General features: G+C 37.0%; 1 protein-coding gene across 1 annotated transcript in view; it reads left to right on the top strand.

Annotated features, from left to right (window-relative positions):
* Positions 1-23,487, top strand: part of Lancl2 (LanC like glutathione S-transferase 2) — a 57,635-nt gene extending 34,148 nt beyond the window's left edge. Inside the window, exons 7-9 of the mRNA XM_020165939.2 lie at positions 16,501-16,677; positions 19,686-19,758; positions 23,281-23,487. Coding sequence (XP_020021528.1) covers positions 16,501-16,677; positions 19,686-19,758; positions 23,281-23,375 — 345 coding nt within the window. The 3' untranslated portion in view covers positions 23,376-23,487. The remainder of the gene's footprint in view (positions 1-16,500; positions 16,678-19,685; positions 19,759-23,280) is intronic.
* The last annotated feature ends 786 nt before the right edge of the window (positions 23,488-24,273 follow it).

The raw sequence follows: 24,273 nt of genomic DNA, 5'->3' as shown, positions 1-24,273 counted from the left end.
ATTAAGATTTTTGATGGAGACACCTAAAAAATTAGCTAGCATTGTTGCCCTTAACGCAGAGAAACTAAAGCAGATACCTTAAAAGCAACTAAGGCCAACAGGAGAAGAGGACCAGGAACTAGAGAAAAGGTTAGATCAAAAAGAATTAACCTAGAAGGTAACATACACGCATAGGAAATTAATGTGAGTCAACTCCCTGTATAGCTATCCTTATCTCAACCAGCAAAAACCCTTGTTCCTTCCTATTATTGCTTATACTCTCTCTACAACAAAATTAGAAATAAGGGCAAAATAGTTTCTGCTGGGTATTGAGGGGGTAGGGGGGAGAGGGAGGGGGCAGGGTGGGTTGTAAGGGAGGGGGTGGGGGCAGGGGGGAGAAATGACCCAAGCCTTGTATGCACATATGAATAATAAAAGAAAAAAAAAGATTTTTGATCCATTTGGAATTAATTTTTGTACAGTGTTACAGTATTCTACAAGACTGTAACACCATTTGTTGCAGAGGCTGTGTTTTCTCCAGTGTATGTTTATGGTGTCTTTGTCAAAAATCAAATGGTTACAGCTGTGTGGGCTTGTTTCTGGATCTTCTATTTCATTTGTCTACATGTCTGTTTTTGTGCTAATATGATACTATTTTTCATACTATAGCTTTTTATAATTTGAAGGTATTGTGATACCTCCAGCATTGTTCTTTTCTTTTTTTTCTCAAGATTGCTTTGGCTATTTGCAGTCTTTTGTTTCCATATTAATTTTAGGACTGATTTTTCTGTGATATATGTTTTTATGTTCAGGTCTTATTTTTTAATCCAGTCTGGCAGCCTGTGTCTTTTAATTGGCAAATTGAGGCCAATAACATTCAGAGTTACTATTCAAAAGTATGTAGTAATTCCTGCCATTGCTTTGTTTTTATCATGTTTGATTCTAGCATTTATTTGCTTATCTACTCTTCTAGTGAGATTTATTCTTTACCATATTGTATGGTTGCATTTATATTTCTCTTTTGTAGGATTCCTTTTGGTATCTTCTGCAGCACCAGTTTAGTGGTCATGAATTCCTTTCTTTTTGTTTATATTAGAAGGTGTTTAGTTCACCTTTGATTAGGACAGATAGCTTTGTTGGGTACATTTGTATTTGTCGGCAGTTACTTTCTGTCAGGACTTGAAATATGTCTTTGCTTTTTAAAGTCTGTTGAGAAATCTGTTATTCTGATGGCTTTGCCTTTATAGGTGACTTGGCAGTTCTCTTGCAGCTTTCAATTTCTTTCCTTGTTCTGTGTGCCTAGTGTTTTAACTACAACATGCTTTGGAGTTGCTGTTTTCTGGTCTTGTCTGTTTAGAGTCTTAAAAGCCTTTTTTATACCTGGATGACCATCTCTTTTTCATGATTTTTCAAGTTTTCTGCTATTATTTTATTGAATGTTTTCATGTTTCTTTTTCTGTGCCTATGATTCCTAGGTTTCATGTTTAATGGTTGGAATGTGCTATTCATACTTCTTCTTTAAAATCTTCATCTGAATCTTCTAATACATCAGCTTTGTCTTCAAGTCCTGATATTCTGTGTTCAATTTGATATGGTCTACTGGGTAGGCTTTCAAGTGAGTATTTTTACTTGCTGAGGTTTTCATTTCCAGAACATACTTTCTTTTTTTTCAGTATTTTTGTGTCCCTAATGGATTCCTTTTCATGTCCTGCATTGTGTCCTTTTTTTTTGTTTAGTTCTTTGAGTTCTGTTGGAATTCATTCAGGTGTTTTCATGTCCAGTTTGATTTCACTGATCGTTTTTTAAAATTCTTTGAGATTTCATCTACATCACTATAGTTATAGTTTATTACTGTGGAGTTATAGAGTTTTGCATGAGTCATATTGCCTTGTTTTTTCTTACTTCTCATGTTTCTGTATTGGGATTTGTGCATCTAAGGCCAAGTTTTAATTACCCACGTCTTTCACTTGTGTTCTCAGTTTTCAGGCAGGACAGTATAGTGAGTTGAGGTGCTGTTTGTCAACACTGCATGTGGACAGGGTGGTTATTGCTAAGTTGTCAAGCCTTCATCCATGCGCTTGGAGCATCAGGCCTGATCCCCAGCACTGCTTGTATCAAGGAAAACTAACTAGTATCTTGTAGGAGATCAGTTCTTTGCTTCTGGTTGCTCCGTGTCTTTGCATATTGAAAGCTGCTGCTTGCTGAATGGAACTTTATAGTTTGTAGGTCTGGCAGTTTTTGCTTGTTCCACAAACTCCCCAGTTTGTGTGTCCTCAGCATCCAAGCTGGCGGTGCCCCTCAAATGTGTTGGAGAGTTGAGAGAGCAAACAGAGCACTGAGTTCTACACTGGCAATAGGAGAACTGAGGGACCAATGTACTCTGCCTGCTGGTCTCAGTGCTCTCAGATACCGTCCAGCAGTTCATCTCCCTGTGGGTGGGAGGAGTAGGCTGTGGAAATCACATTATTCTAAAAGCCTGGGCTTGGACTTCTCAGTTCTGTCTGGCAGCTAATAATCACCAAGATGTAGCTCCTGGAGTTCGGTCTCAGTACTTTAAGCTCACCCAACTGTTCACCTCCCTGTGTATAGGGAGAAGGTGGGGGGCAATCATCTTTTAACACTACCCTAGCTTTTAAATTAAAACAGAATTCTATTTTAAATCACTGCCTCTCCTATTTTAATGTTACAGAAAAATTACAATTTCAGTTACAAGGAGATATCTTTAATATTATTAAGTCCAACAGTAAGATGTAAGCATAACACTGGCAGTACAAAAAAAGAATACTGTGACATTTAAAGCAGATGTAAAACTGTTTTTCAAGCTTCTGTCAAACCGCTTTTCCCCTTTCACCTTAAAGTGGATTAGCTTTTGCAGCTGGGTGTTCCTGGTGGCTGATGATCTTGCTGTGGGACTACTTTGCCACTTTGTTCCTACAATAGCCCACGTAGACAGTTTGCAGGTGATCAGCAATCATGACTTCAGCCCTGTAAACAGTCACCACTGTTTCTATTGTGAGCAATCGGCACAAAGTTCTACTGTTGACATGCTACCAATGACTCAGACCAGCTGCAGGGTCTGCAGGAATTCTGTTCAGAATTCCATTTGAATACCTTCCTCTGCCCTGCTGATTCCAAAAGAGAAATTTCTCTCATCTAGAAAGAATATAGTCAAAGATGGTAAGATTCCATATCTAGTCTTTCAAAACTAATTTTCTCCTCTACATTAAGATTCTTGAGCATGAGTAGGGAGAGGAGTATTTAGACTTTCTGGGTGCAGGAAAATATCAGTGGTGATTTGAAATGTGGGTGTACAGTCAGGGATAAAACATGTCTTCATAGTATGACCTATAGAAAATATGTTTAGGAATTTTCCTGTCTAAACATATATATAGATATCGATATACATGAGATATATATCTCGTATATATATATCTATATATACGAGATATATAGATATGAGCTGTACTTTCTGAACCTCTGTCCTGTTCACTGAGTAGACTGTGGAATGTGTGTGTGACTGAGGCAAGAGCAGTGGGGTCAGACCAAAGCTAGATAAACAAAGGTGTAGACCACATTTTCTTTCAAGTAATAGTGATTTAAATTTTAAAATTTCTATATTAACCTACATCTTAAAATTGAGTAAGAAATGTTTAAATTGCATGTGATAACAAACTAACAATTTCTCATAAATTCCTCAAGTATACCTATAGAGGCATAAAGTTTTTAAGTATTTGAAAAAAATATTATCCTTCAGCTTCACAGATAAAATTATAAGTTGAGTCAACTCATATAATTTGTTTTCCTTATATGTAGATGCGAATCATGTTTTAATGTTTAGTTAGGGTATATCTTCTGTGTATGAAGAAATATTATTTGCTTATTTATTATTATATATGGCATCTTAGGTAGTCTTGAGAAAATATCAAGGTTTTAGCAATATTTTGTGTTGTATTTGGAATTTTGTAAATTGTAAAGGATTTTCTAACAAATTACATCTTTAGACCCTTTCACTGAAATCTATTTCAGTTCTTGACTATCTGACAGTAAATTGTGAGTGATAGTGGATTGTAGCAAAATCTAGCTTCTAGATCATTAGCAATTTATGTGGTTTTAGCCAACACTGGCCAAATAAAACTATATTTGGAAATGATGACCCAAAAAAACCATATAAAAATCATTCTTAGTGATATAAATGTAATTCTTAGATTCTGTGTTAAAAGTAGGTCTAGGTTCCACAAATGAACAAAAACATGGTGTTTGGCTCATTTAGCTTGGTTTTTCTTGGTCAACTAATGATCAACAGTTCTATCTATTTTCCTGCAAATGACATAATTTTGTTGTTCTCTAGGGCTGAATAATACTCCTTCATGTATATATACCACATTTTCTTTATCTTTGGTTATTGGCCCCCTAGGATGATTCCAAAACTTGGCTTTTGTGAACAGTGCTGCTGTAGACATGGTATGCAGGTATCTTTTTTACATGTTGGTTTACACTCCTTTGGATATATGTCAAAGGACTCATAAAGTAGGTCTAATTTTAGCTTTTATACTAACTTCCATACTGATTTCCACAGTGTTTGCATTAAGTTTACATTCCTACCAACAGTATATCAGGGTTCCTTCTTCCCTGTATCCTTTCAAGCACTTTTTGTTGTTTTTTTTTTTCTTGATGATTTCCATTCTGACTGAGGAGAAATGAAATCTCAGTGTAGTTTTGATTTGCATTTCCTTTATAGCTAAGGATGTTGAACATTCATTCATGTATTTATTAGCAATTTATACTTCTGAGAACTGTGTGTTCAGTTTATTTGTCCATTTATTTTGCTGTTTAGTTCTTTTAGCTTAGAATACCTGGTGAAGATTTTCTGACATTCTGAGGGAGATTTATTCTGACAATTGTTTCCTTTGTTGTGCAGAAGCTTTTTAATTGGATGGAGTCCTTTTGTCTACTCTTGCTCTAATTTCTTGGGCAACTGGAGTCCTATTCAGAAAATAATTGCTGATGCCTATATCTTCCCTCATTTTCTCTGTGTTCAGGATTCAGAACTTACTTTAAGATCTTCAATCCATTTTAAATTGATTTTTGTGCAGGATGAGAGATGGGAGTCTAATTTCAGTCTTCTGTATGTAGATAACCAGTTTTACCAGCACCATTTTTTGAAGAGGTTGTCTTTTTTTCCAATGTGTATGTTTTTGGCTCTTTTTGTCAAAAATAAGATGGCTTTATTTTTGTGGGTTTGTTTCTGAGTCCTTTTTTTTGTTCTATCTTCTTCATGTTTGTTTTTGAGCCAGTACCATACTGGTTTTGTTACTATGCCTCTCTAGTATAATTTGAAGTCCAGTTCTGATATCCCCACTGTTGCTCTTTCCCTCAGAGTTACTTTTGTTGTTTGGTGTCTTTTATGCTTCCATATGAATTTTGGATTGAATTTTCTATTTCTGTGAAGAATGACATTGGGATTTTGATGAGAATTGCCTGTAATATGTAGATTGCTTTTGATAGTATAGCCATTTTTGCATATTAATTTTGCCAATCTGTGAACATGAAAAGACTTCCCATCTTATGGTATCTTCAATTTCTTTCTTCAAGGTTTTGTAATTTTCATTGTAGAGCTCTTTCATCTTCTCAGTTGACTTTATTATATATTTTGAAGTTATTGTGAATGGATTGCTTTCCTGATTGCTTTCTCAGCCTGTTCATTGTTGGTATCTAATGGAGCTACTGATTTTTTTTCACATTCATTTTGTATGCTAATACATTTCCAACAGTGCTTATCAGATTTAGAAGGTGTGGTTTTTTGTTTTGTTTTGTTTTTTTGTGGAATCTTAGGGTCTTTTTAGTATATGAGTACATAATCTACAAAGAGGGAGAGTTTTACTTTTTCCCTATTTGAATGCCTTTTATTTCTTTCTCTTGATGTATTGCTGTGGCTAGGAATTCCATTACTCCATTGAGTAAGAGTGGGGAGAGTGGACACCTTTGTCACATTCCTGACTTTATATATAGCACATGCTTTCAGTTTTTCCCTGTTTAGTATGATGTTGACCGTAGGTTTGTCATAAAAAAAACTTTAATATGTTGACTTATATTCTTTATATTCCTAGTTTATTCAGAGCTTTTATAATGAAATGATGTTGAATTTTGTTGAAGGTTTTTTCTGTACCTATTGAGATGATGATTAATTTTTTTCCTAGATTCTTTTATATACTGTATGGTATTTATTGGTTTGTGTGTATTGAACCATCTTTGCATCCCTGGAATAAAATCAACTTGATTATGTTGTGTGATCTTTTTAATGTGTTGTCGTTGATCTTGGTTTGCAATTTTTTTTTTTAACGGTACTGGGGTTTGAACTCAGGGCCTCACTTTTGCTATGCAGATGCTACCTTGAGCCACTCTGCCAACCCTGTTTTCTGTTGGATATTTTCAAGGTGGTATTTTTCCAACTATTTGCCCAGGCTCACTTTTATCTGCAGTCCTCCTGATCTCTGCCTCCCAAGTAGCTAGGATTATAGGTGTGAACCACCAGTGCTTGGCTGGTTTGCAAGTATTTTATTGAGAATTTTTACTTTTATGTTCATCAAAAAAATTGGTCTATAATTTTCTTTTTTTGCTGTGATCTTGTCTAGTTTTGGTATCAAGATACACCAACTTCATAGAATGAGTTTGGTAATATTACTGCCCTTTTATTTCATTCAATAGTTCTAGTAGCATTATTGTTCATTCTTTAATGGCTTGGTAGAATTTGGCAGTGAATCCATCTACTCTTGGATTCACTTCCTTGTTGGGAGATGCTATCACTCCTTCAATCTTACTGCTTCTTATAGGTCTGCTTAAGTGGCTTATATCCTCTTAGTTCATTTTTGGTAAGTCAGATGCATCTAGATATTTATTGCTTCTTGATTTTCCAGTTTATTTGAATATAGGTTTCCAAAGTATTCCGTAATTATACTTAGGATTTTATTGGTATTTGTTGTGATAACCCCCTTTTTCATCACTAATTTTATTAACCTAAGTCTTTTACCTCCTTTTGGTCAGTTAAGGGTTTACCAATCTTATGTATCTTTTTAAAGAACCAACTTTTTGTTTCATTGATTCTTTGTATTTCTTACATCTCCATTTCATTAGTATCTACCCTAATCTTTATTATTTCTTTCTGCCTGCTAATTTGTCTTTGCCTTGTTCTTATTTTTCTAGGAGTTTGAGGTGCATCATTAGACTGTTTATTTGATCTCATCTTATGTAGATGCTCACAGGTTATGGTAAATTGTGTTTTCATTTTCATTAGATTGTAAGAGTGTTTCATTTCCCCCCTCATTTCTTTGGTGATTAACTGGTCATTCAAGAATGTATTGTTCAGGCTTAATGTGTTTGAATATTTTCCATGGTTTCTTTTTTATTGATTTCTACTATTATTTCATTGTGGTCTGATAGAATATAGACAGTTATTTGTTTTCTTCTGGTATTTGCTTTAGGTCCTAAATATTATCTATTTGGGAGAATGTTTCATGGGCTACTGAGAAGAATGTGTATTGTGCAGCAGATATTGTATGAGATATTCTATAAATATCTGTTATGTCTATTTGGTCTAATAGTTCTCAAGTTTCTTTGTTGACTTTTTTTGTCTGTATGACCTGTCTGTTGGAGAGAGTGAAGTCTGCCACTATTATTGTGCTTAGAGGTCTGTCTGTACTTGTAACTCCAGTTGTGTTTGTTTAATGAAATTGGGTATGCCAACATTTGGTGCATATATGTAATTGATATTGCCTCTTGAAGGATTGTTGCCTTTGTTAATATGATGTGATCTTTTTCTCTTCTGATTAACTTTGGTTTGAAGTGTATAGTATCAGAAATGAATATAACTACTTCTGCCTGCTTTTGCAATCCATTTGCTCAGAAAATCTTTACCCATTCTTTCATATTAAGCCAGTGTTTGTCTTTGTCATTTAGATGTATTTCTTATAAGTAACAAATAGTCAGGTCTTGCTTTTGAATCTAGCCCATCAATCTATCTTTTGATTGGAGAATTAGGACCATTAATGATCGGTATTAGTATTGAAATGTATATAGTATTTCCTGTCATTTTGTTGGGTTTTTGTGATGTTTGTTTTTTTTAATATTCACTTGTTAATCTATTTGTCTTTTCCTGTTTGTGTTTATCTTTTTTTTTTTTCATTTTTCTTTTATTATTCATATGTGCATACAAGGATTGGTTCATTTCTCCCCACTGCCCCCACCCCCTCCCTTACCACCCACTCCGCCACCTCCCTCTCCCCCCCCTCAATACCCAGCAGAAACTATTTTGCCCTTATTTCTAATTTTGTTGTAGAGAGAGTATAAGCCATAATAGGAAGGAACAAGGTTTTTTGCTGGTTGAGATAAGGATAGCTATACAGGGCATTGACTCACATTGATTTCCTGTGCGTGGGTGTTTCCTTCTAGGTTAATTCTTTTTGATCTAACCTTTTCTCTAGTACCTGTTCCCCTTTTCCTATTGGCCTCAGTTGCTTTAAGGTATCTGCTTTAGTTTCTCTGCATTAAGGGCAACAAATGCTAGCTAGTTTTTTAGGTGTCTTACCTATCCTCATTCCTCCCTTGTGTGCTCTCGCTTTTATCATGTGCTCATAGTCCAATCCCCTTGTTGTGTTTGCCCTTGATCTAATGTCCACATATGAGGGAGAACATACGATTTTTAGTTTTTTGAGCCAGGCTAACCTCACTCAGAATGATGTTCTCCAATTCCATCCATTTACCAGCGAATGATAACATTTCGTTCTTCTTCATGGCTGCATAAAATTCCATTGTGTATAGATACCACATTTTCTTAATCCATTCGTCAGTGGCGGGACATCTTGGCTGTTTCCATAACTTGGCTATTGTGAATAGTGCCGCAATAAACATGGATGTGCAGGTGCCTCTGGAGTAACAGTCTTTTGGGTATATCCCCAAGAGTGGTATTGCTGGATCAAATGGTAGATCGATGTCCAGCTTTTTAAGTAGCCTCCAAATTTTTTTCCAGAGTGGTTGTACTAGTCTACATTCCCACCAACAGTGTAAGAGGGTTCCTTTTTCCCGCATCCTCGCCAGCACCTGTTGTTGGTGGTGTTGCTGATGATGGCTATTCTAACAGGGGTGAGGTGGAATCTTAGCGTGGTTTTAATTTGTATTTCCTTTATTGCTAGAGATGGTGAGCATTTTTTCATGTGTTTTCTGGCCATTTGAATTTCTTCTTTTGAGAAAGTTCTGTTTAGTTCACATGCCCATTTCTTTATTGGTTCATTAGTTTTGGGAGAATTTAGTTTTTTAAGTTCCCTGTATATTCTGGTTATCAGTCCTTTGTTTGATGTATAGTTGGCAAATATTTTCTCCCACTCCGTGGGTGTTCTCTTCAGTTTAGAGACCATTTCTTTTGATGAACAGAAGCTTTTTAGTTTTATGAGGTCCCATTTATCTATGCTATCTCTTAGTTGCTGTGCTGCTGGGGTTTCATTGAGAAAGTTCTTACCTATACCTACTAACTCCAGAGTATTTCCTACTCTTTCTTGTATCAACTTAAGAGTTTGTGGTCTGATATTAAGATCCTTGATCCATTTTGAGTTAATCTTGGTATAGGGTGATATATATGGATCTAGTTTCAGTTTTTTGCAGACTGCTAACCAGTTTTCCCAGCAGTTTTTGTTGAAGAGGCTGCTATTTCTCCATCGTATATTTTTAGCTCCTTTGTCAAAGATAAGTTGCTTATAGTTGCGTGGCTTCATATCTGGATCTTCTATTCTGTTCCACTGGTCTTCATGTCTGTTTTTATGCCAGTACCATGCTGTTTTTATTGTTATTGCTTTGTAATATAGTTTGAAGTCAGGTATTGTGATACCTCCTGCATTGTTCTTTTGACTGAGTATTGCCTTGGCTATTCGTGGCCTCTTGTGTTTCCATATAAATTTCACAGTAGATTTTTCAATCTCTTTAATGAATGTCATTGGAATTTTGATGGGAATTGCATTAAACATGTAGATTACTTTGGGGAGTATCGACATTTTTACTATGTTGATTCTACCAATCCATGAGCATGGGAGATCTCTCCACTTTCTATAGTCTTCCTCAATCTCTTTCTTCAGAAGTGTATAGTTTTCCTTGTAGAGGTCTTTCACATCTTTTGTTAGGTTTACACGTAGGTATTTGATTTTTTTTGAGGCTACTGTAAATGGAATTGTTTTCATATATTCTTTTTCAGTTTGTTCATTATTAGTATATAGAAATGCTAATGATTTTTCTATGTTGATTTTATATCCTGCTACCTTGCTATAGCTATTGATGATGTCTAGAAGCTTCTGAGTAGAGTTTTTTGGGTCTTTAAGGTATAGGATCATGTCATCTGCAAATAGGGATATTTTGACAGTTTCTTTACCTATTTGTATTCCTTTTATTCCTTCTTCTTGCCTAATTGCTCTGGCTAGGAATTCCAGTACTATGTTGAATAGGAGTGGAGATAGTGGGCATCCTTGTCTGGTTCCTGATTTTAGAGGGAATGGTTTTAATTTTTTGTTTGTGTTTATCTGTGTGTAGGATTCCTTTAAGTATCTTCTGTAGTGCTGAAGCTTAGTCATAAATTACTTCAGTTGTTTATTGTGGATGGTTTTTATTTCTTCTTCAATAATGATAGTTTTGCTGGGTGTATTAATCTTGGTTGCCAGTTATTTTCTTTCAGGATTTGGAATATATCATTCTATGCCCTCCTTGCCCTGAGTTTCTGTTGGAAATTCTGTTGATGGATTTACTTTTATGTGTGACTTGTCACTTCTTTCTTGCAGCTTTCTAAATTCTGTCCTTGGTCTGTATATTTAGTATTTTAAGTATATATTTAGGATTGCTTCTTTTCTGACTTTGCCTATTTGGTGTTATGAATCTCTCCTGTACCTGGATAACTCTCTTTCCCAAAATTGGGGAAGTTTTCTAATACTGTTCTGTTGAGTATGTTTTCTATGCCTTCATCCTGTCTCTTTTCTCCTTCTATACCCATGATTCATAGTTTTGGTATTTTGAAGGTGTCTCAAAGCTCTTGTATGTTCTGTTTATATTTTATTAGTATTTTGTCTTTGTCTGATTGATCTAATTCCTCTGCTTTATCTTCAGTCCTTATACTCTATTTTCAATGGGCTCTATTCTATTGGTGAGGCTTTGAATTGAATTTTTTATTTGGGTTATTGAACTTTTTCATTTCCAAGATTTCAACTTGATTTATTTCAGGAGTATTATTATATAATAAAGACATATTATTATGTCTTTATTGAATTTCTATTTCATATCCTGCATTGTCCTTATTTCATTCAGCTGTTTATTTAAATTCTCTTTGAGGCCATCCAGCTTTTTATTTGTATCCTGTTTGAATTAGTTCAGGTGCTTATACATATCCTCTTTAATTTCATTGACCATTCTTGCCATTGTTCTTTTGAGGTCACTGTTTGAAATTTTATCAACTTCACTGTCATTCAAACCCTGTATTGTGGAACATTTGACTTTTGGAGCAGACATATTGCCTTTTTTCCGTATTATGTTTCTAAGTTGAGATTTATGCATCTGAAGCCAATTTGTTGGCTGGAAGGTTTTTTGTTGTGTTGTGTTGTTGTCAGTTCTGGGGTTTGAACTCAAGACTTTATACTTGCTAGGCAGGTGCTCTATCACTTGAGCCACACCCTAGCACAAGGTTAGAAGTTTTAATCATTTGTAATTGTTCAGTTGAAATAGTTTGTGTGGTCAGACAGGACTGTGTAGTAGCCAGTTTGAAGTGCTATTTCTTACTACAGGACTGGGGTATATAGCTCAGCAGCCAAGCATTTTCCCAATGCTTAGGGCACTGGGCTTGATCCTAGGACTGCTCACATCAAGGTAAACTAGCTGGAGTCTCTTATTGAAGGGTCAGTTGTCTGCTTCTGGGCTACTTTTGCTGTAGAGGCTTCTCTTCTCTTCATTTCTTTTTTTTTTTTTTATTTGGGAGCTGCTGTTGGCTCCAGGAAGCTCTACAGCCTGTGGTCTGTGTTAGTTCCCATTTACTCCATACACCCCTCCCCACCAGTTTATGTCTCCAGAGAAACCAGTTGTTCACCCTTCAGGGTGATCCCTGAATCCATTAAAGAGTAAGGAGAGCTAGAGAGCACTGAGTTTTGCACAGGCTGGGCAAGACTGATGCCTGTGCCTCAATGCTAACAGATTAGTCCAGCATTTCACCTCCACTCATGAATGAAAAGACTGTGGAAGTTTTGTGATTCAGAAGTTCACTTTGACCCTTAGTCTGGTCAGCAGACACATGCCAGGATGCAGTTCCCAGGGTCAGGTCTCAGTGCTTTAATGTGCCTGATATTTAATCTTCCTGTTTGGGGAAGGAGGCTTTGGGATTTATGTGTTTTTGTGAGTTTGAGCACAGAGCTCTGGGGTATCCAGAAGTAAACCAACAGCTAGGAGGCAGGCCGTGGAGGCTGAATATGAAGCCAGCTTCATGCTCAGCGCTTTGTTCCAACTTAGCCTAAGGTAAAGGGACTCACACCTGTCTAGGAAGGATGAGGCCTCCAACCACCAGAGTGCCCTACTCTGCTTGCAGAGTTCCTCACAGTTTGAACTTACCTACGTGGTATCAAACCTACTCCCCATCCTTGCCCAACTCTCTTGGCTGTCTCCCACCCAGACTGTGCTCCAGGGTGTCCTAATATACCCTAAGCCATAAGTGTTCCTTGTTTTCAGACTCCCAGAGTATCTCAGTCTCAAACAATAAGCGCTTTCTCAAGGTGGTGCCTTGCTATTACCCTGCAAGTTTAGGGAAGTGACACAATGTCTTTCTTCACCAAGGTTAGCATTCCATACCTCATAAAACCCCCACAGTGGGCTTAAGGCTTGTGAGAGGTGTGGTCTTATCTTGAAGCTAGAATCTATCACTAGGGCCATCTGTTTTACCTCATGATGGTGTCTTCAGCTTCTCTTCCCTTTCCTTATAAGGTGGGGATGAGCTTAAAACTGTTTGCTGCTTTTCTTTCACATCAGGTTGTCTATGGTTTTCTGCCATCTTGTTACCTCTTTTATAACTTCTGATGCTCTTTCTCTTTCTCTTTCTCTCTTGAGAACTTAGCCTTTCCTGTGTTACCTGACTCTTCTTAGTCAGAATCAAAATGGTGGATGTTCCTAATTTGTCATCTTGTCCCAACTCCCTATCTTTATCTTTATAGTTAGGACATGTGTTATAACCAATCTAATAACCTCATCTTTTTAGTTGGAATGTTTTGTCCATCTATATGTAGTGTAGTCATTGATGTAGTTGGATTATGCCTGTCAATTTTTCATTTGGTGTCTATATATCTTGTTCCCTCCTGTCCCCCTTCCCCCTTTTTTTCATTTCTGCCTTTTTTTAGGGAGGTAAAGAGAGGTTTGTTAGATATTATTTAGAACTCCATCTTAATTTCTGTGTTGACTTTTTTGCTATAACTCTTTGTACATTTTTATTTTTAATGGTTGCTATAGGGATTTCATGCATATCCTTACCTTTTGACAGTCTGTGGATAATTAACATTGTATCACTTCACATAAAGAAACCAGGATTGGGAATGTTGTCAGTGGTAGAGTACTTGCTAGCATGTGCAAGAACCCAGATTCCCTCCCTAGCATTGAAAGAAAAAGGTGAGACACTAGTAAGCATATAGTTCTGTTTAGTATACTTCTTTATACTCTTATCTGTCATATGTTTTCACTTTATAAGTGTTGTATTTTTTTGCTTTAAATAGTCCTGAGTATCTTAAAAAATTAACACGAACAAAGAAGTGTTGATATTTATTTGCGTATATTTTACTTGCATGTATTTTCAGTGTTCTTTATTCCTTCCTCAAAGTCCAGATTTCTGTTCCCTTCAGTCTGTAGAACTTTCTTTGTCATTTCTTATAGTCCAAGTTTGGTGAAAAAGAAATTGATTTTCATTTATTTTAGTCTTACCTTTTTTTCACCTTCATTGTTAAGACTTATTTTTGCTGGATATGGAATTATGGGATGACAGTTCTTTTTGTTCCTTTCAGTTCTTTAAAAACACTGTTCCATTGTCTTCTGGCCTCTATTTTTTCTGATGAGAAATTAGTCATCTATTGTAGTGCTTTCTTACATATAATGTGGTTTTCCCCCCTCTGAAAGCTTTTAAGACTTTTCTCTTAGTATTTGGTTTTCAGTGCTTTACCATGTTGCTGCTTGAGATCCCCTGAGCTTCTTGAATTTGTAGGTATATATCTTTACGTTTTATAAATGGTTCACCTATTTTTCATAGATTCCTAGTGCTTTTATTTTCAAGATTCTTTTTCTTCTCTGCAATTCAAAGTGGACAGTTTGTGCTTATCTAACTTCATACTCACCAATAATTTCTTTTTAAAAAATTTTTTAATTGTTGTGCTAAGTGGGGGTACATTGTGGCCTTTATAAAATTTCTTACCAATATGTCATACTTGAATTCACCCCTTCCATCATTCTCCTTTACCTCTCCCTTCCTCCCTTTGCCCTCCCCCTGTTCCTGGAGTAGTTCTAACAGGGCTCATTTTTCCATTTACATACATGAGTACATAGTATTTCCTACTATATTCACCCTCCTACATCCTATCCCCACATCTACCCCCTCCCACTGGTACCAACTCCCCAGGCAGGACCTGTTCTGCTCTCCTGTTTTCTGTTATTATAAAAAACAAAATTACATTTTTGTTTGTTTAAGATAGCTATTTGGGGAGTTTCCTTGTGATATTTCCTTGTATATATGTATTATAACCCAAATTGGTTCATCTCCTCTATTTTTCTTCTTTCCACCTTAGTCCCTTGCTTATGGTGATTTCAACAGGTTTTAAAATTCTTTAGTCATGTCCTATTTGCTAGAAAGCATACTTGTGAATTTTATTTCTACCCAATGATGTTTTTCTAGGTCTAGCATATCTATTTATTCTTTTATTATTTTTATATACATTTCTATTCTGAGAGTTCTTAACTCTTCATTGAGGGTAAATATAGTTTGTGTTTCATCCTTAAAGATATTTTAAATTATTGCCCAAAATCCCATCTCTGTTTCCAACATTTGGGTCATGTCAGGGTCAGTCTATTTTGTAATAGTGAACAGTTTCAGAGAAGTTATGCCCATGGTCTCTAACCTGAATCTACTGGCCCCAGATCCCTTGTGATTTCCTTTGCATTGTTTTCTCTCCACACCTGTCCTAGAACTTCAAGGGAAATGTATCATTTGGGAGAAGGAATGTGGATAAGTAAATGGATTTTCTGGCTAAATTATTATTGCTGTAATGTGCATAAGATGAATCTGTGATTCAGTCTGGAAGCTATTTTTCTGTGATTCTCCTTATTTGTGCTTCCCGCATAGCTGGGATGGCAGAGACCTGCCACCACATCCAACCATTGGTTGATATGGGGTCTCACAAACTTTTTGCCTGGGCTGGCTTTGAACCACAGTCTTCCCAATCACTGCCTCCTGAGTAGGTCAGATTACAGATCCGAGCCACCATGTCTGGCATGTTATGCTCTTATAGTTGAGAAAACTTAAGACATAGAGGTAAGTGAGTTGTCCAAGGTCACAAGGTTAAAAGGTAACAGAACTGATATTTAGACTCAGTCTGACACTAGAGCCCATATCCACTTGTCTTGCTTCTGATTCTGGCATCCTAGCTTTTGAACAATCTATGTGGTGATTAGATGTGCTTTTCCCCTTCTGACCCTGCAGACACTGATCATAGTTCATGCCATTTCTCCCATGCAGCCTTAGAACTCTTCTCAACCCAGTGCCCAGGAAGTTGCTACTCATCCTCAGTCACTAATAGATGGATCCTATTTGCCACCCAAGTAGATCAATATCTCTAATGATCCTTGTGCTTTTAATTCATTGTCCAAAATGGATTTATATTAGAATGACATAAGTTAAGCAGGTGCAAATTATTAATAACAGATTCTGAGAAAAGGGCCAGGGAAACAAATGAAATGTGAGAGGAGAGTGAAGAAAATTTAGAAGGAGCTTAGGGGGTTGGAAGCATACAGCTTCCTCTTGCTGGTCATTACCCTCACTATGCATGTTTGTCTTTGCAACTGTCAGGGTATTGTTGATGTGTGCCCTTACCCATGATGTGGGGAATTCTTGTTCTTACAACAGGATAATGTAGAATTTTTTATCCTTTGATTGTCTTCTAAAAGGTTTTAGAGTTGTACAACATTTGTTCCAAGAAATATAGAATGTTTATTTGACATAAAACATCAAAGAGACATGATAACTTTAATAGAAATTTTAAGGTAAGTTTTAGAATTACCTCTGCAAAACTACAAAATGGGAAGATGGGGAAAAGGCTAATAGATTAAGATTGTAAGGTGCTATGTACCATGTTGCTGGTGGTATTTTGTTTATTTTACCCTCAATTGCATTTCAGGTTTCCTAATGCCATGTAGTTTTCTAACAAGAAAGGAGAAGGGAACATATTTAACATCTTGTTAATACTGCTTTGGTTTTTCATTGCCCAGATTTTTAAGGAGGAGAAATACCTGAAAGAGGCTATGGAGTGCAGTGATGTGATTTGGCAGCGAGGTCTGCTTCGGAAGGGTTATGGGATCTGCCATGGGACTGCTGGGAATGGCTACTCTTTCCTGTCCCTTTACCATCTCACACAGGACAAAAAGTACCTCTATCGAGCTTGCAAGGTGAGGACACCCCTAGTGAAACAACTTCTGAACACTCTAGAACATGTTCAGAATACAAAAACACAACTTCTCTTCCTTCTTTGTACCTGTTTCTTCCAATCTGTAGTTTCTTCTGCAACAGCCTTGTCTCTGGTCTCTCTGTACCATGGTGTCCTTGTACATAAAGTGTGGATAACAAATATAAATGACCTCTGAAGAGCACAAGCTCTAGAATCATACTGGCTGGTTACAATTACTATCTGTACTGTCTGTTAGCTTTATGACTTCAGATACATTTGTCTTCTAGCCTTAGTTTCCTCATTTGTAAAAATGGAGGAAGATTATTACTTAGACTACTAAGTATGTTCCAAGAGGAATTAATTGAGATAATGTGAGGATCATCTGCAATTGTCCCTGCTTAAAATCCTTTAATGGTTTCCCATCACACTGCAAATCAAACCTGTGCTTCTCTCCCCAAGTTTACAGAACCCTGCATTCCTTGACACTTGCCTACTTGTCCACATTCATCAATTCATCTTTTACCACTTTCTTGCCCATTACACTGCAACCACACTTGTTCTCCCTTCCTACAGAATGGAGTAAATCACACTTATGCCACTGCACTGTTATTAGCTTTTTCCTTCATCAAAAATGTTCTTTCCCCTGCAATTTGCATGACAACTATTTGTCATTTGAATTAGTTTAACTATAACATCCTTAGGAAGGGGCCTTTGGGACTACCAGAGGGAAGGGCCCATCAGTTATTCATTATATATTTTGGCTCATGTCTTGAGTGGGTTATACCAGTAAAATGAAAGCTCTGTGATCTTTCTTGTCTAGGTCACTATCCTATATCAGTGCCATAAGCAGTGTGTGGCACCAAATAGAAACATAATTAAATGTTTTCAGTATGTGAAAATGAATGGCACAAAACAAGACTCAGTAAATGCTTGCTAGTATTATTATTACTATATACATTTTACACACTGAAATTATATGTACACAGAAAAAAACATTGGAAGAAAATACACTAAAATGTTTACAAGTGGTCCTTGATAGATGGAGGCATTTTGACTGGCATGTTCTTTATACTTTTTGGACAATGAATATCTGTTACATTTGTTATGTGTTACAAGGCCTTTTCTCAATTCATATAGAATGGACTCCTCCTTGTTGGTGTCCCTGAGAATACATACATGTCTGTATGATGCCCACACTCACAGAGAGGATCAGAGGATGCTGTGAAGCTTGTAGAGAGCAGGGCCCAACTCAGTCAGGGGAGTTCAGAAAGTGATGGCCAGACCAAGACCTGAGGGCAGCTAGAAGTTAAACAAAGAGGGACAGGAAAGATGTTTAAGACAGTGAACTGTTTGTTGAGAGACATAAGGTACCCCTGGGGACCATATGAAGTTCATGGTGGTTGGAATCTTGGGGAGGGGCAGAGCAAGAATTGGAAACAGATGGGAAGCAGCAGGGTTCTACAGGCTTCATTAGCCTTTATAATATTAGATAATTAAGTAAATAGAACTTGAAAGCTTCATGAGGGTTTAAGAAACAGCCAGCTTTTCAAAGGGAATTACTCACGTGGATCAGGAAGGTTGTGGCCTATGGAGGTGGAATACATTCCTGATAGGAAGAATAGCTTCTCAGAGTCACAGAGCTAGGAAAAAGCTTAGAGATTCTGGAAACTGAACACTTCAGGGTTGTGGGATGCCATGGGAAGGACAAAGTCAAACAAGTAGACAAAGGCCAAAGAAAATTAGAGTCCTCTCTGATAGTGAGCACTTTTTCAACCTTGGTTATACCTGAGAATCTCTGGGCCCCCCACTCTAGACCAATTAAGTGAGGGAGCTCAGGCACCAATAGTTTTTAAGTTCTGCAGGTGATTTTAATAATCAGCCAGCACTGAATACTGATTTGGAAGATGGGGTCCATCTTGACATTCATCTTGTGGAAAGATCACTCAGGACCTAGTGAGAAGGATGAAGCAGAGTTTAGGTTTCTTCACACTGCTGCTTAATCATTAATGGAGAAATGTTGAGCTATACACCAACAATCTTTAGACATACATGAGATGTACAACACACAGAATTAAGTGCAGTTTTTTTTTTAAATAAGAAGAGAGAAATGTCTGAGTGTTCCCTGTTTTCTAAGAAAACCAGGTACATCAAGTAACCTAGAAAGTGAGCAAATTTGGAAAGTAGAAAGCAGACTAAGTATTATTTTACTGATTCTTAGATACAAGTGACAAAATTATGTTAGTTTAACAAAAAATGGAAGGTTGTTATGATAGAGAGAAAGAGCTGGTGGCATGACTCAAGTGGTAGAGCACCCACCTAGCAAGCACAAAGCCTTGATCTCAAATCCCGGTATCACCAAAACAAAACAAAACAAAACAAAACAAAACAAAAAACCTGTTGAAGAGACAGGGAAAGAAAGGGTCAAGGACCTCAAAGGAAATGCTGAGTGCTGAGAGTTAAGAACTGAGGCATTTTAAGATAAAAGGGATCCAGAGTTAGTACATATGGCAGTAGAGTAAGATGCTAAGGAAAGAGAAGTGAGCTGAGCTTAAGCTTATTTTCTCAGAATGCAACTGAAATTAGTGCTGGTTAAGGCAGAAGCTGCAAGTTTCCTAGCAGCAGCAAGATAGCCAGGGGGAGCCAGGAGCCATGTCTGAAGACAGTTTCAGGCTTTTTATTCAGATGGAGCAAGGATTTGGAGTTACTAAAGAAACAGGAGGCAGGAGAAGGGATAGACTTGTTGAGTTGTCACAATTTTCTATGTTTCTCCACAATGTTTTGAGGTAGATACCACCTACAGATGAGGAAACAGACAAGGAGAGGTGCCTAACTCTCCAGGTGTCAGCCTGCTGAGGAGAGGTGGCCCTGCAGTACAGTCACAAGCCATTGCTGGAAACCCTACTACTGAACCTGCCTCCTTTGATTCTTGTGAAGTCATTGCGGTATCTCATTCATTGCCTTTTCTCTAATGAAACCTCTAGTTTTAAAAAGAAATTTCTTTCTTTTTAGTTTGCAGAATGGTGTCTAGATTACGGAGCACATGGGTGCCGTATTCCTGACAGACCCTATTCCCTCTTTGAAGGTAGGAGTGAGAAACGAACTATAGATTTACACATTTAAGTGTATGAAGTTGGTTATTCTCTCTGAGGACTAGCACTAGTGCATTTGATCTAGCTTGATCAAGATTAGCTTATTGCTGAACATGGTAGAGTTTCTTTATCTTGCCTATTTTTTGTTCCTGTGAATGTCCTCCAAGTATTTTTAGATCTTTTGTGAAGTACACATGCAGACAGCACCTAGAATAAGGCTTGCTACTCAATAGTAAGTTTACTCTCTGTATTTCACTTGTAATATATTGTGTGTATAATACTAATGTTTTCAGAGAAAGCTTGAGTAGTTGTCTACATATATTTAATTCTTTATATAAAGAAGTATTAATATAACTAATTAAAAGTATCAGTAGTTAGGAAGATTAATAATTAGAAGAAATAACAAAAGTGAATATTGAAGAAAGTCTGGAAAAGAATAGTAATAACAGGACCATCAGTAAAAGCAACAATAATTAACAGTCTGCCACAGATGGACTGATAGAATATAATTCAGTAAAAAAAAAAAAAATACAAGTTCTATAGAGAGACCTAAATATTTTTTATGTTTATGCATTTGTGTATGTTTGCTGACTAACTTGTAAGCCACAGAAATCAAAGCAAATACTAGTGTTGTGATAAATTGGTAAGTTTTAATTACTTTCAGCCACAAAGAAGTAATAAATGGAATATTTTTTTTAAATCAAGTAGATGATTATTACATTTTTTCAATGCCTTTTCTTACTAATTGATGAAATCATATTTTTTCTCCTTTAGGTTATTAATATTGTGGATTACATTGGTTCATTTTTAGATATTAAGACAATCTTGTATCTCTGGAATACACACATGGTCATACTGTATGATTCTTATACATTGCTAAATTCTACTTGCTAATGTTTTGTTAAAGATTTTTGCATCTGTATTCATGAAGAATATTGCTTTCTACTCTCCCTATTTTGCATCTTCTTTATCTGGTTTTGATAACAGGGGAATACTAACCTAATAAAGTGTGTTGAGAAGTGTCCTTTTTTTTATTTTCTAAGACAAACTGTGCATTAATTGGTGGAAAAATTGGTGTTAATTGAGTTTAAATGTTTGATAGAATTCTCTAGTAAAAATTCTTTGGTCTGGAGATTTCTTTTTCTAAAGCTTTAAAACAATTTCAATTTCTTTAATAGTTATAGGGCTCTTCAAGCTATCTTTTTTCATATTGGGTGAGTTATAGGAGTTATCAATTTTTGAGAAATTGGCCCATTTCATCCAGAATGTAAAGATGTCGCTAGTATTCCTTTGCTATTCTTTTGATATCTGAATCATCCATAGTGATATGACCTGTTTTATTTCCTGATACTGGTAATTTTTTAAATCACATACTAGAAATATGAGCATAAAATAGAATATTTGTCAGATCTTTTGGAGAATAATATCTTTTTAATATTCAAAGAAATCATAATGAAAATATTTCTCAAGATAAAAATTTTAGTTTTCTATGTCATAAAGGTGTAGTGTATTAGCTGAGCCTGGTGGCATATACGTATAATCCTAGCACTCTAGAGGCTGAGGCAGGAGATCATAAGATTGAAGCCACCCTGGGTCAAATGGTGAGACCCAGTCTCAAAAAGCAAACAAAATTCAGTGTATTCACATGACAGAGTTAATACTTGAACTCTAAAGTAAAGAACATTCAGATTTATAAAGTCAAGTTTACAGTAGCAACCTCAAAGCCCCAGAGGGTTATAGTCCTTGAATGTATAGCTCCCTAGTGGGTGGAAAGTTAATAGGTCATCTCTCTGCACTGAGCCTCACTAAGTACCTGGCATATGGAGCTAGCAGTGTGTGTGGCAGGCGAGGGAAGCCATCAGTTGCAGGTGGCTTCACCTATGACCCTCCCAGAGCCCTGACTCCTGCTAAAGGCTCTATCCAGAGGTATGGTGCTTCACTCACCAAACCTGGAAGCAAAGTTTGTTTCCATGGGCTATGGCCTCCCTAGGGCCCTCCCAAAGGCATTAGGGGGTCACTGTTTGTTTCTAATGGGTTCCAATAGGTCATTGGTTTTCAGGTTTTTAAAATAAACTTTCAGAACACTTGTTTCATATAAAACAAAACTTATAGGGAAGGCTAGAAACAATCCAAATGTCCTCTAGCAGAAAAATAGGGAAACAATTCAGTACTCAGCAATAAGAAAAACCCAACTACGAACATATACAAAACATGAATGAATCATAGAAACACTGAGTGAGTGGAGAAAACAGCCTCAGGAACCATAATTCCACAAGTTCTGAAACAAGCAAAACTCCCAAGTTGTAAAATTAACAAAACTCCTCCTATAAGGCAGTTTTGCTGGCAATTTGCTGAGGTGGGCTACAGATGGACTGCAGAGGGACACCTGAAGCTCCCCCTGGTGGTAGAACATTTCAGACCTTGACGGGTTTGTTAGGGAAGCACACTTAAGGTTTGTGAATTTGGTTGTATGTGAATTTTATGTCAAAAGAAAAACTAAGCAAAAAGAAATCCTAGGAAGGAGGAATTGTTCTGGCTGAGGTGGGGACAAGGGCCTAGTGGCCTAAGTAGAAGAGGAGCTTTCCTTACTCCCATCCTTTAGAAGCTCCCATCAGTCACATATGAAGCCTGTGGCTTAACTCCTGCCCTTATGTGGCATGGGGATTGTGATGAAGGCAAACAGCACTTGTTTGAAATTACTTTCTGAGAGCCTAAAAACAGTATATTGAGACTATAAAATCCCCGAGAGGGAAAGTTTTATGTAACAAAATACCATAGTTGGCAGTATCTTTTTTATTTCCTTTGTGTTGCTGGGGCTTGAATTCAGGACGTTGTGCATGTTAGGCAAGTGCTCTACCCCTGAGCCATACCCAGTCCTACATCCAGAGCTCTTTGATAGCTGTGCTGAAATACCTGGTTAATGCTTTAAGAAGTAAGGTGAAAGTCCCCAAGCCAGTGTTTTAAATAAACAAAATAAAGAAGAAAACCTGCTGGATGCTAACATAAGAATTTCTTTCTTAATGAAGACATTTTAAAAATTATTTACTATTATTTTTCTGGTGGTACTGGGGCTTGAACTCAGGACTTCCTGCTTGGTGGGAAGGAACTCTACCACTTGAATCACATCCCCAGTTTCCCCACCTTTTTTTTTTTCTGCTTTAGTTATTTTTCAGATAGCGTCTTGCATTTTTGCCTGGGGCTCTCCTCAGACTGTGATCCTCCTGCCTATGGTTTATTATATAGCTGGGACCACAGGCGTACATCTCCATACCTGGCTTATTAATTGAGACAGGGGTCTCACTAACTTTTTTCCTGGGCTGGCCTCAAACTGCAGTCCTATAGATTCTGCCTCCTGAGATTACAGCCACAGCACCCTGCCTAGTGAAGTCACTTTTAAATGTCTTTGGTGCCTTACCACATCTCTTTATAGCCCCTTGTAGAGGAAATAATTGAAAACTACTTTGTTTTAGATACTACCCTGTGCTGTTACTAAAAGATGCACATTTGCTTTGCAGGCATGGCTGGCGCTGTTCACTTTCTCTCCGACATCTTGGTGCCAGAGACATCAAGGTTTCCAGCATTTGAACTTGGCTCTTCAGAGAGGGATTAAAAAGGTGCAAAAAGACAACTGAAATACGCATTGGACCAAAAGCAACCAGATTGCTTAGTGCCTGACACAGAACCAGTTGTGAATATTGAAAGATAATAAAAAGCAAACACTTTCACAGACCCTCTTTTGTTGCAAAGACCCTGAAGTTAGAGCATTCCATCAACATTTTGTGACAGTGTTTCCTTCATTGGTGTAAAATATGAATTCTTCACATACAGGTTTCTTGTAGTATGCATGTTTCTTGGTGTTTGTTGTCTGTAGGGATAAGTTCTAAATGGAAAGCCCTTTTCCTCACATGAGCTCTCACCAGCTGAGCAGCAGCCACACTTTTCTGTATATAATATATAAAGGAGGGCATTGTCTCTATTGACAGACAAGGGAACAGGCAGGTGATGTCTCTTTTAAACACCAGAAAGAGAATCTAGGGTGATATCCTAGTGAGAATACTTTGTCAGCATTTTTCATAGGCACCTTTCAGAAGAGCATGAGGGAAGACCACTCTCAAAAGTGAAGAGAAACAGCAGGCAAGAGGGCATTTGCCAGAACACTTGTGGAGGGCACTGTTGCACACTGCTTCCTCTTTATGTCTTGCTGCTGCACATAGTACCTCTATTAGGGCTCCCCTTTCTCAGCAGAAGTTTCAAGAATTGTGCAAATTTCAAAGGGCTTCTTGCAGGCCAAGGCAGCCATTATCCTGGGGAATGGACTCCATGATGCCAAGAGTAACTTTTAATGACCACACAACTAAGCGTTGACAATTCTAGAACATTTACCCAGATATGTATTATTAAAAGACTCCATCTTAATTTTATCAACATGATAACTTATAAGATAGATAAAATCCAGATGGACACATGTCCCTTCAATTAAATTTATTTCAAAATGTTAGTAAGTGATC

Source organism: Castor canadensis, chromosome 2 (assembly GCF_047511655.1).
Source record: "Castor canadensis chromosome 2, mCasCan1.hap1v2, whole genome shotgun sequence".
In the NCBI taxonomy this organism is placed as follows: Eukaryota; Metazoa; Chordata; class Mammalia; order Rodentia; family Castoridae; genus Castor; species Castor canadensis.
This window is presented reverse-complemented; position numbering and strand designations above follow the sequence as displayed.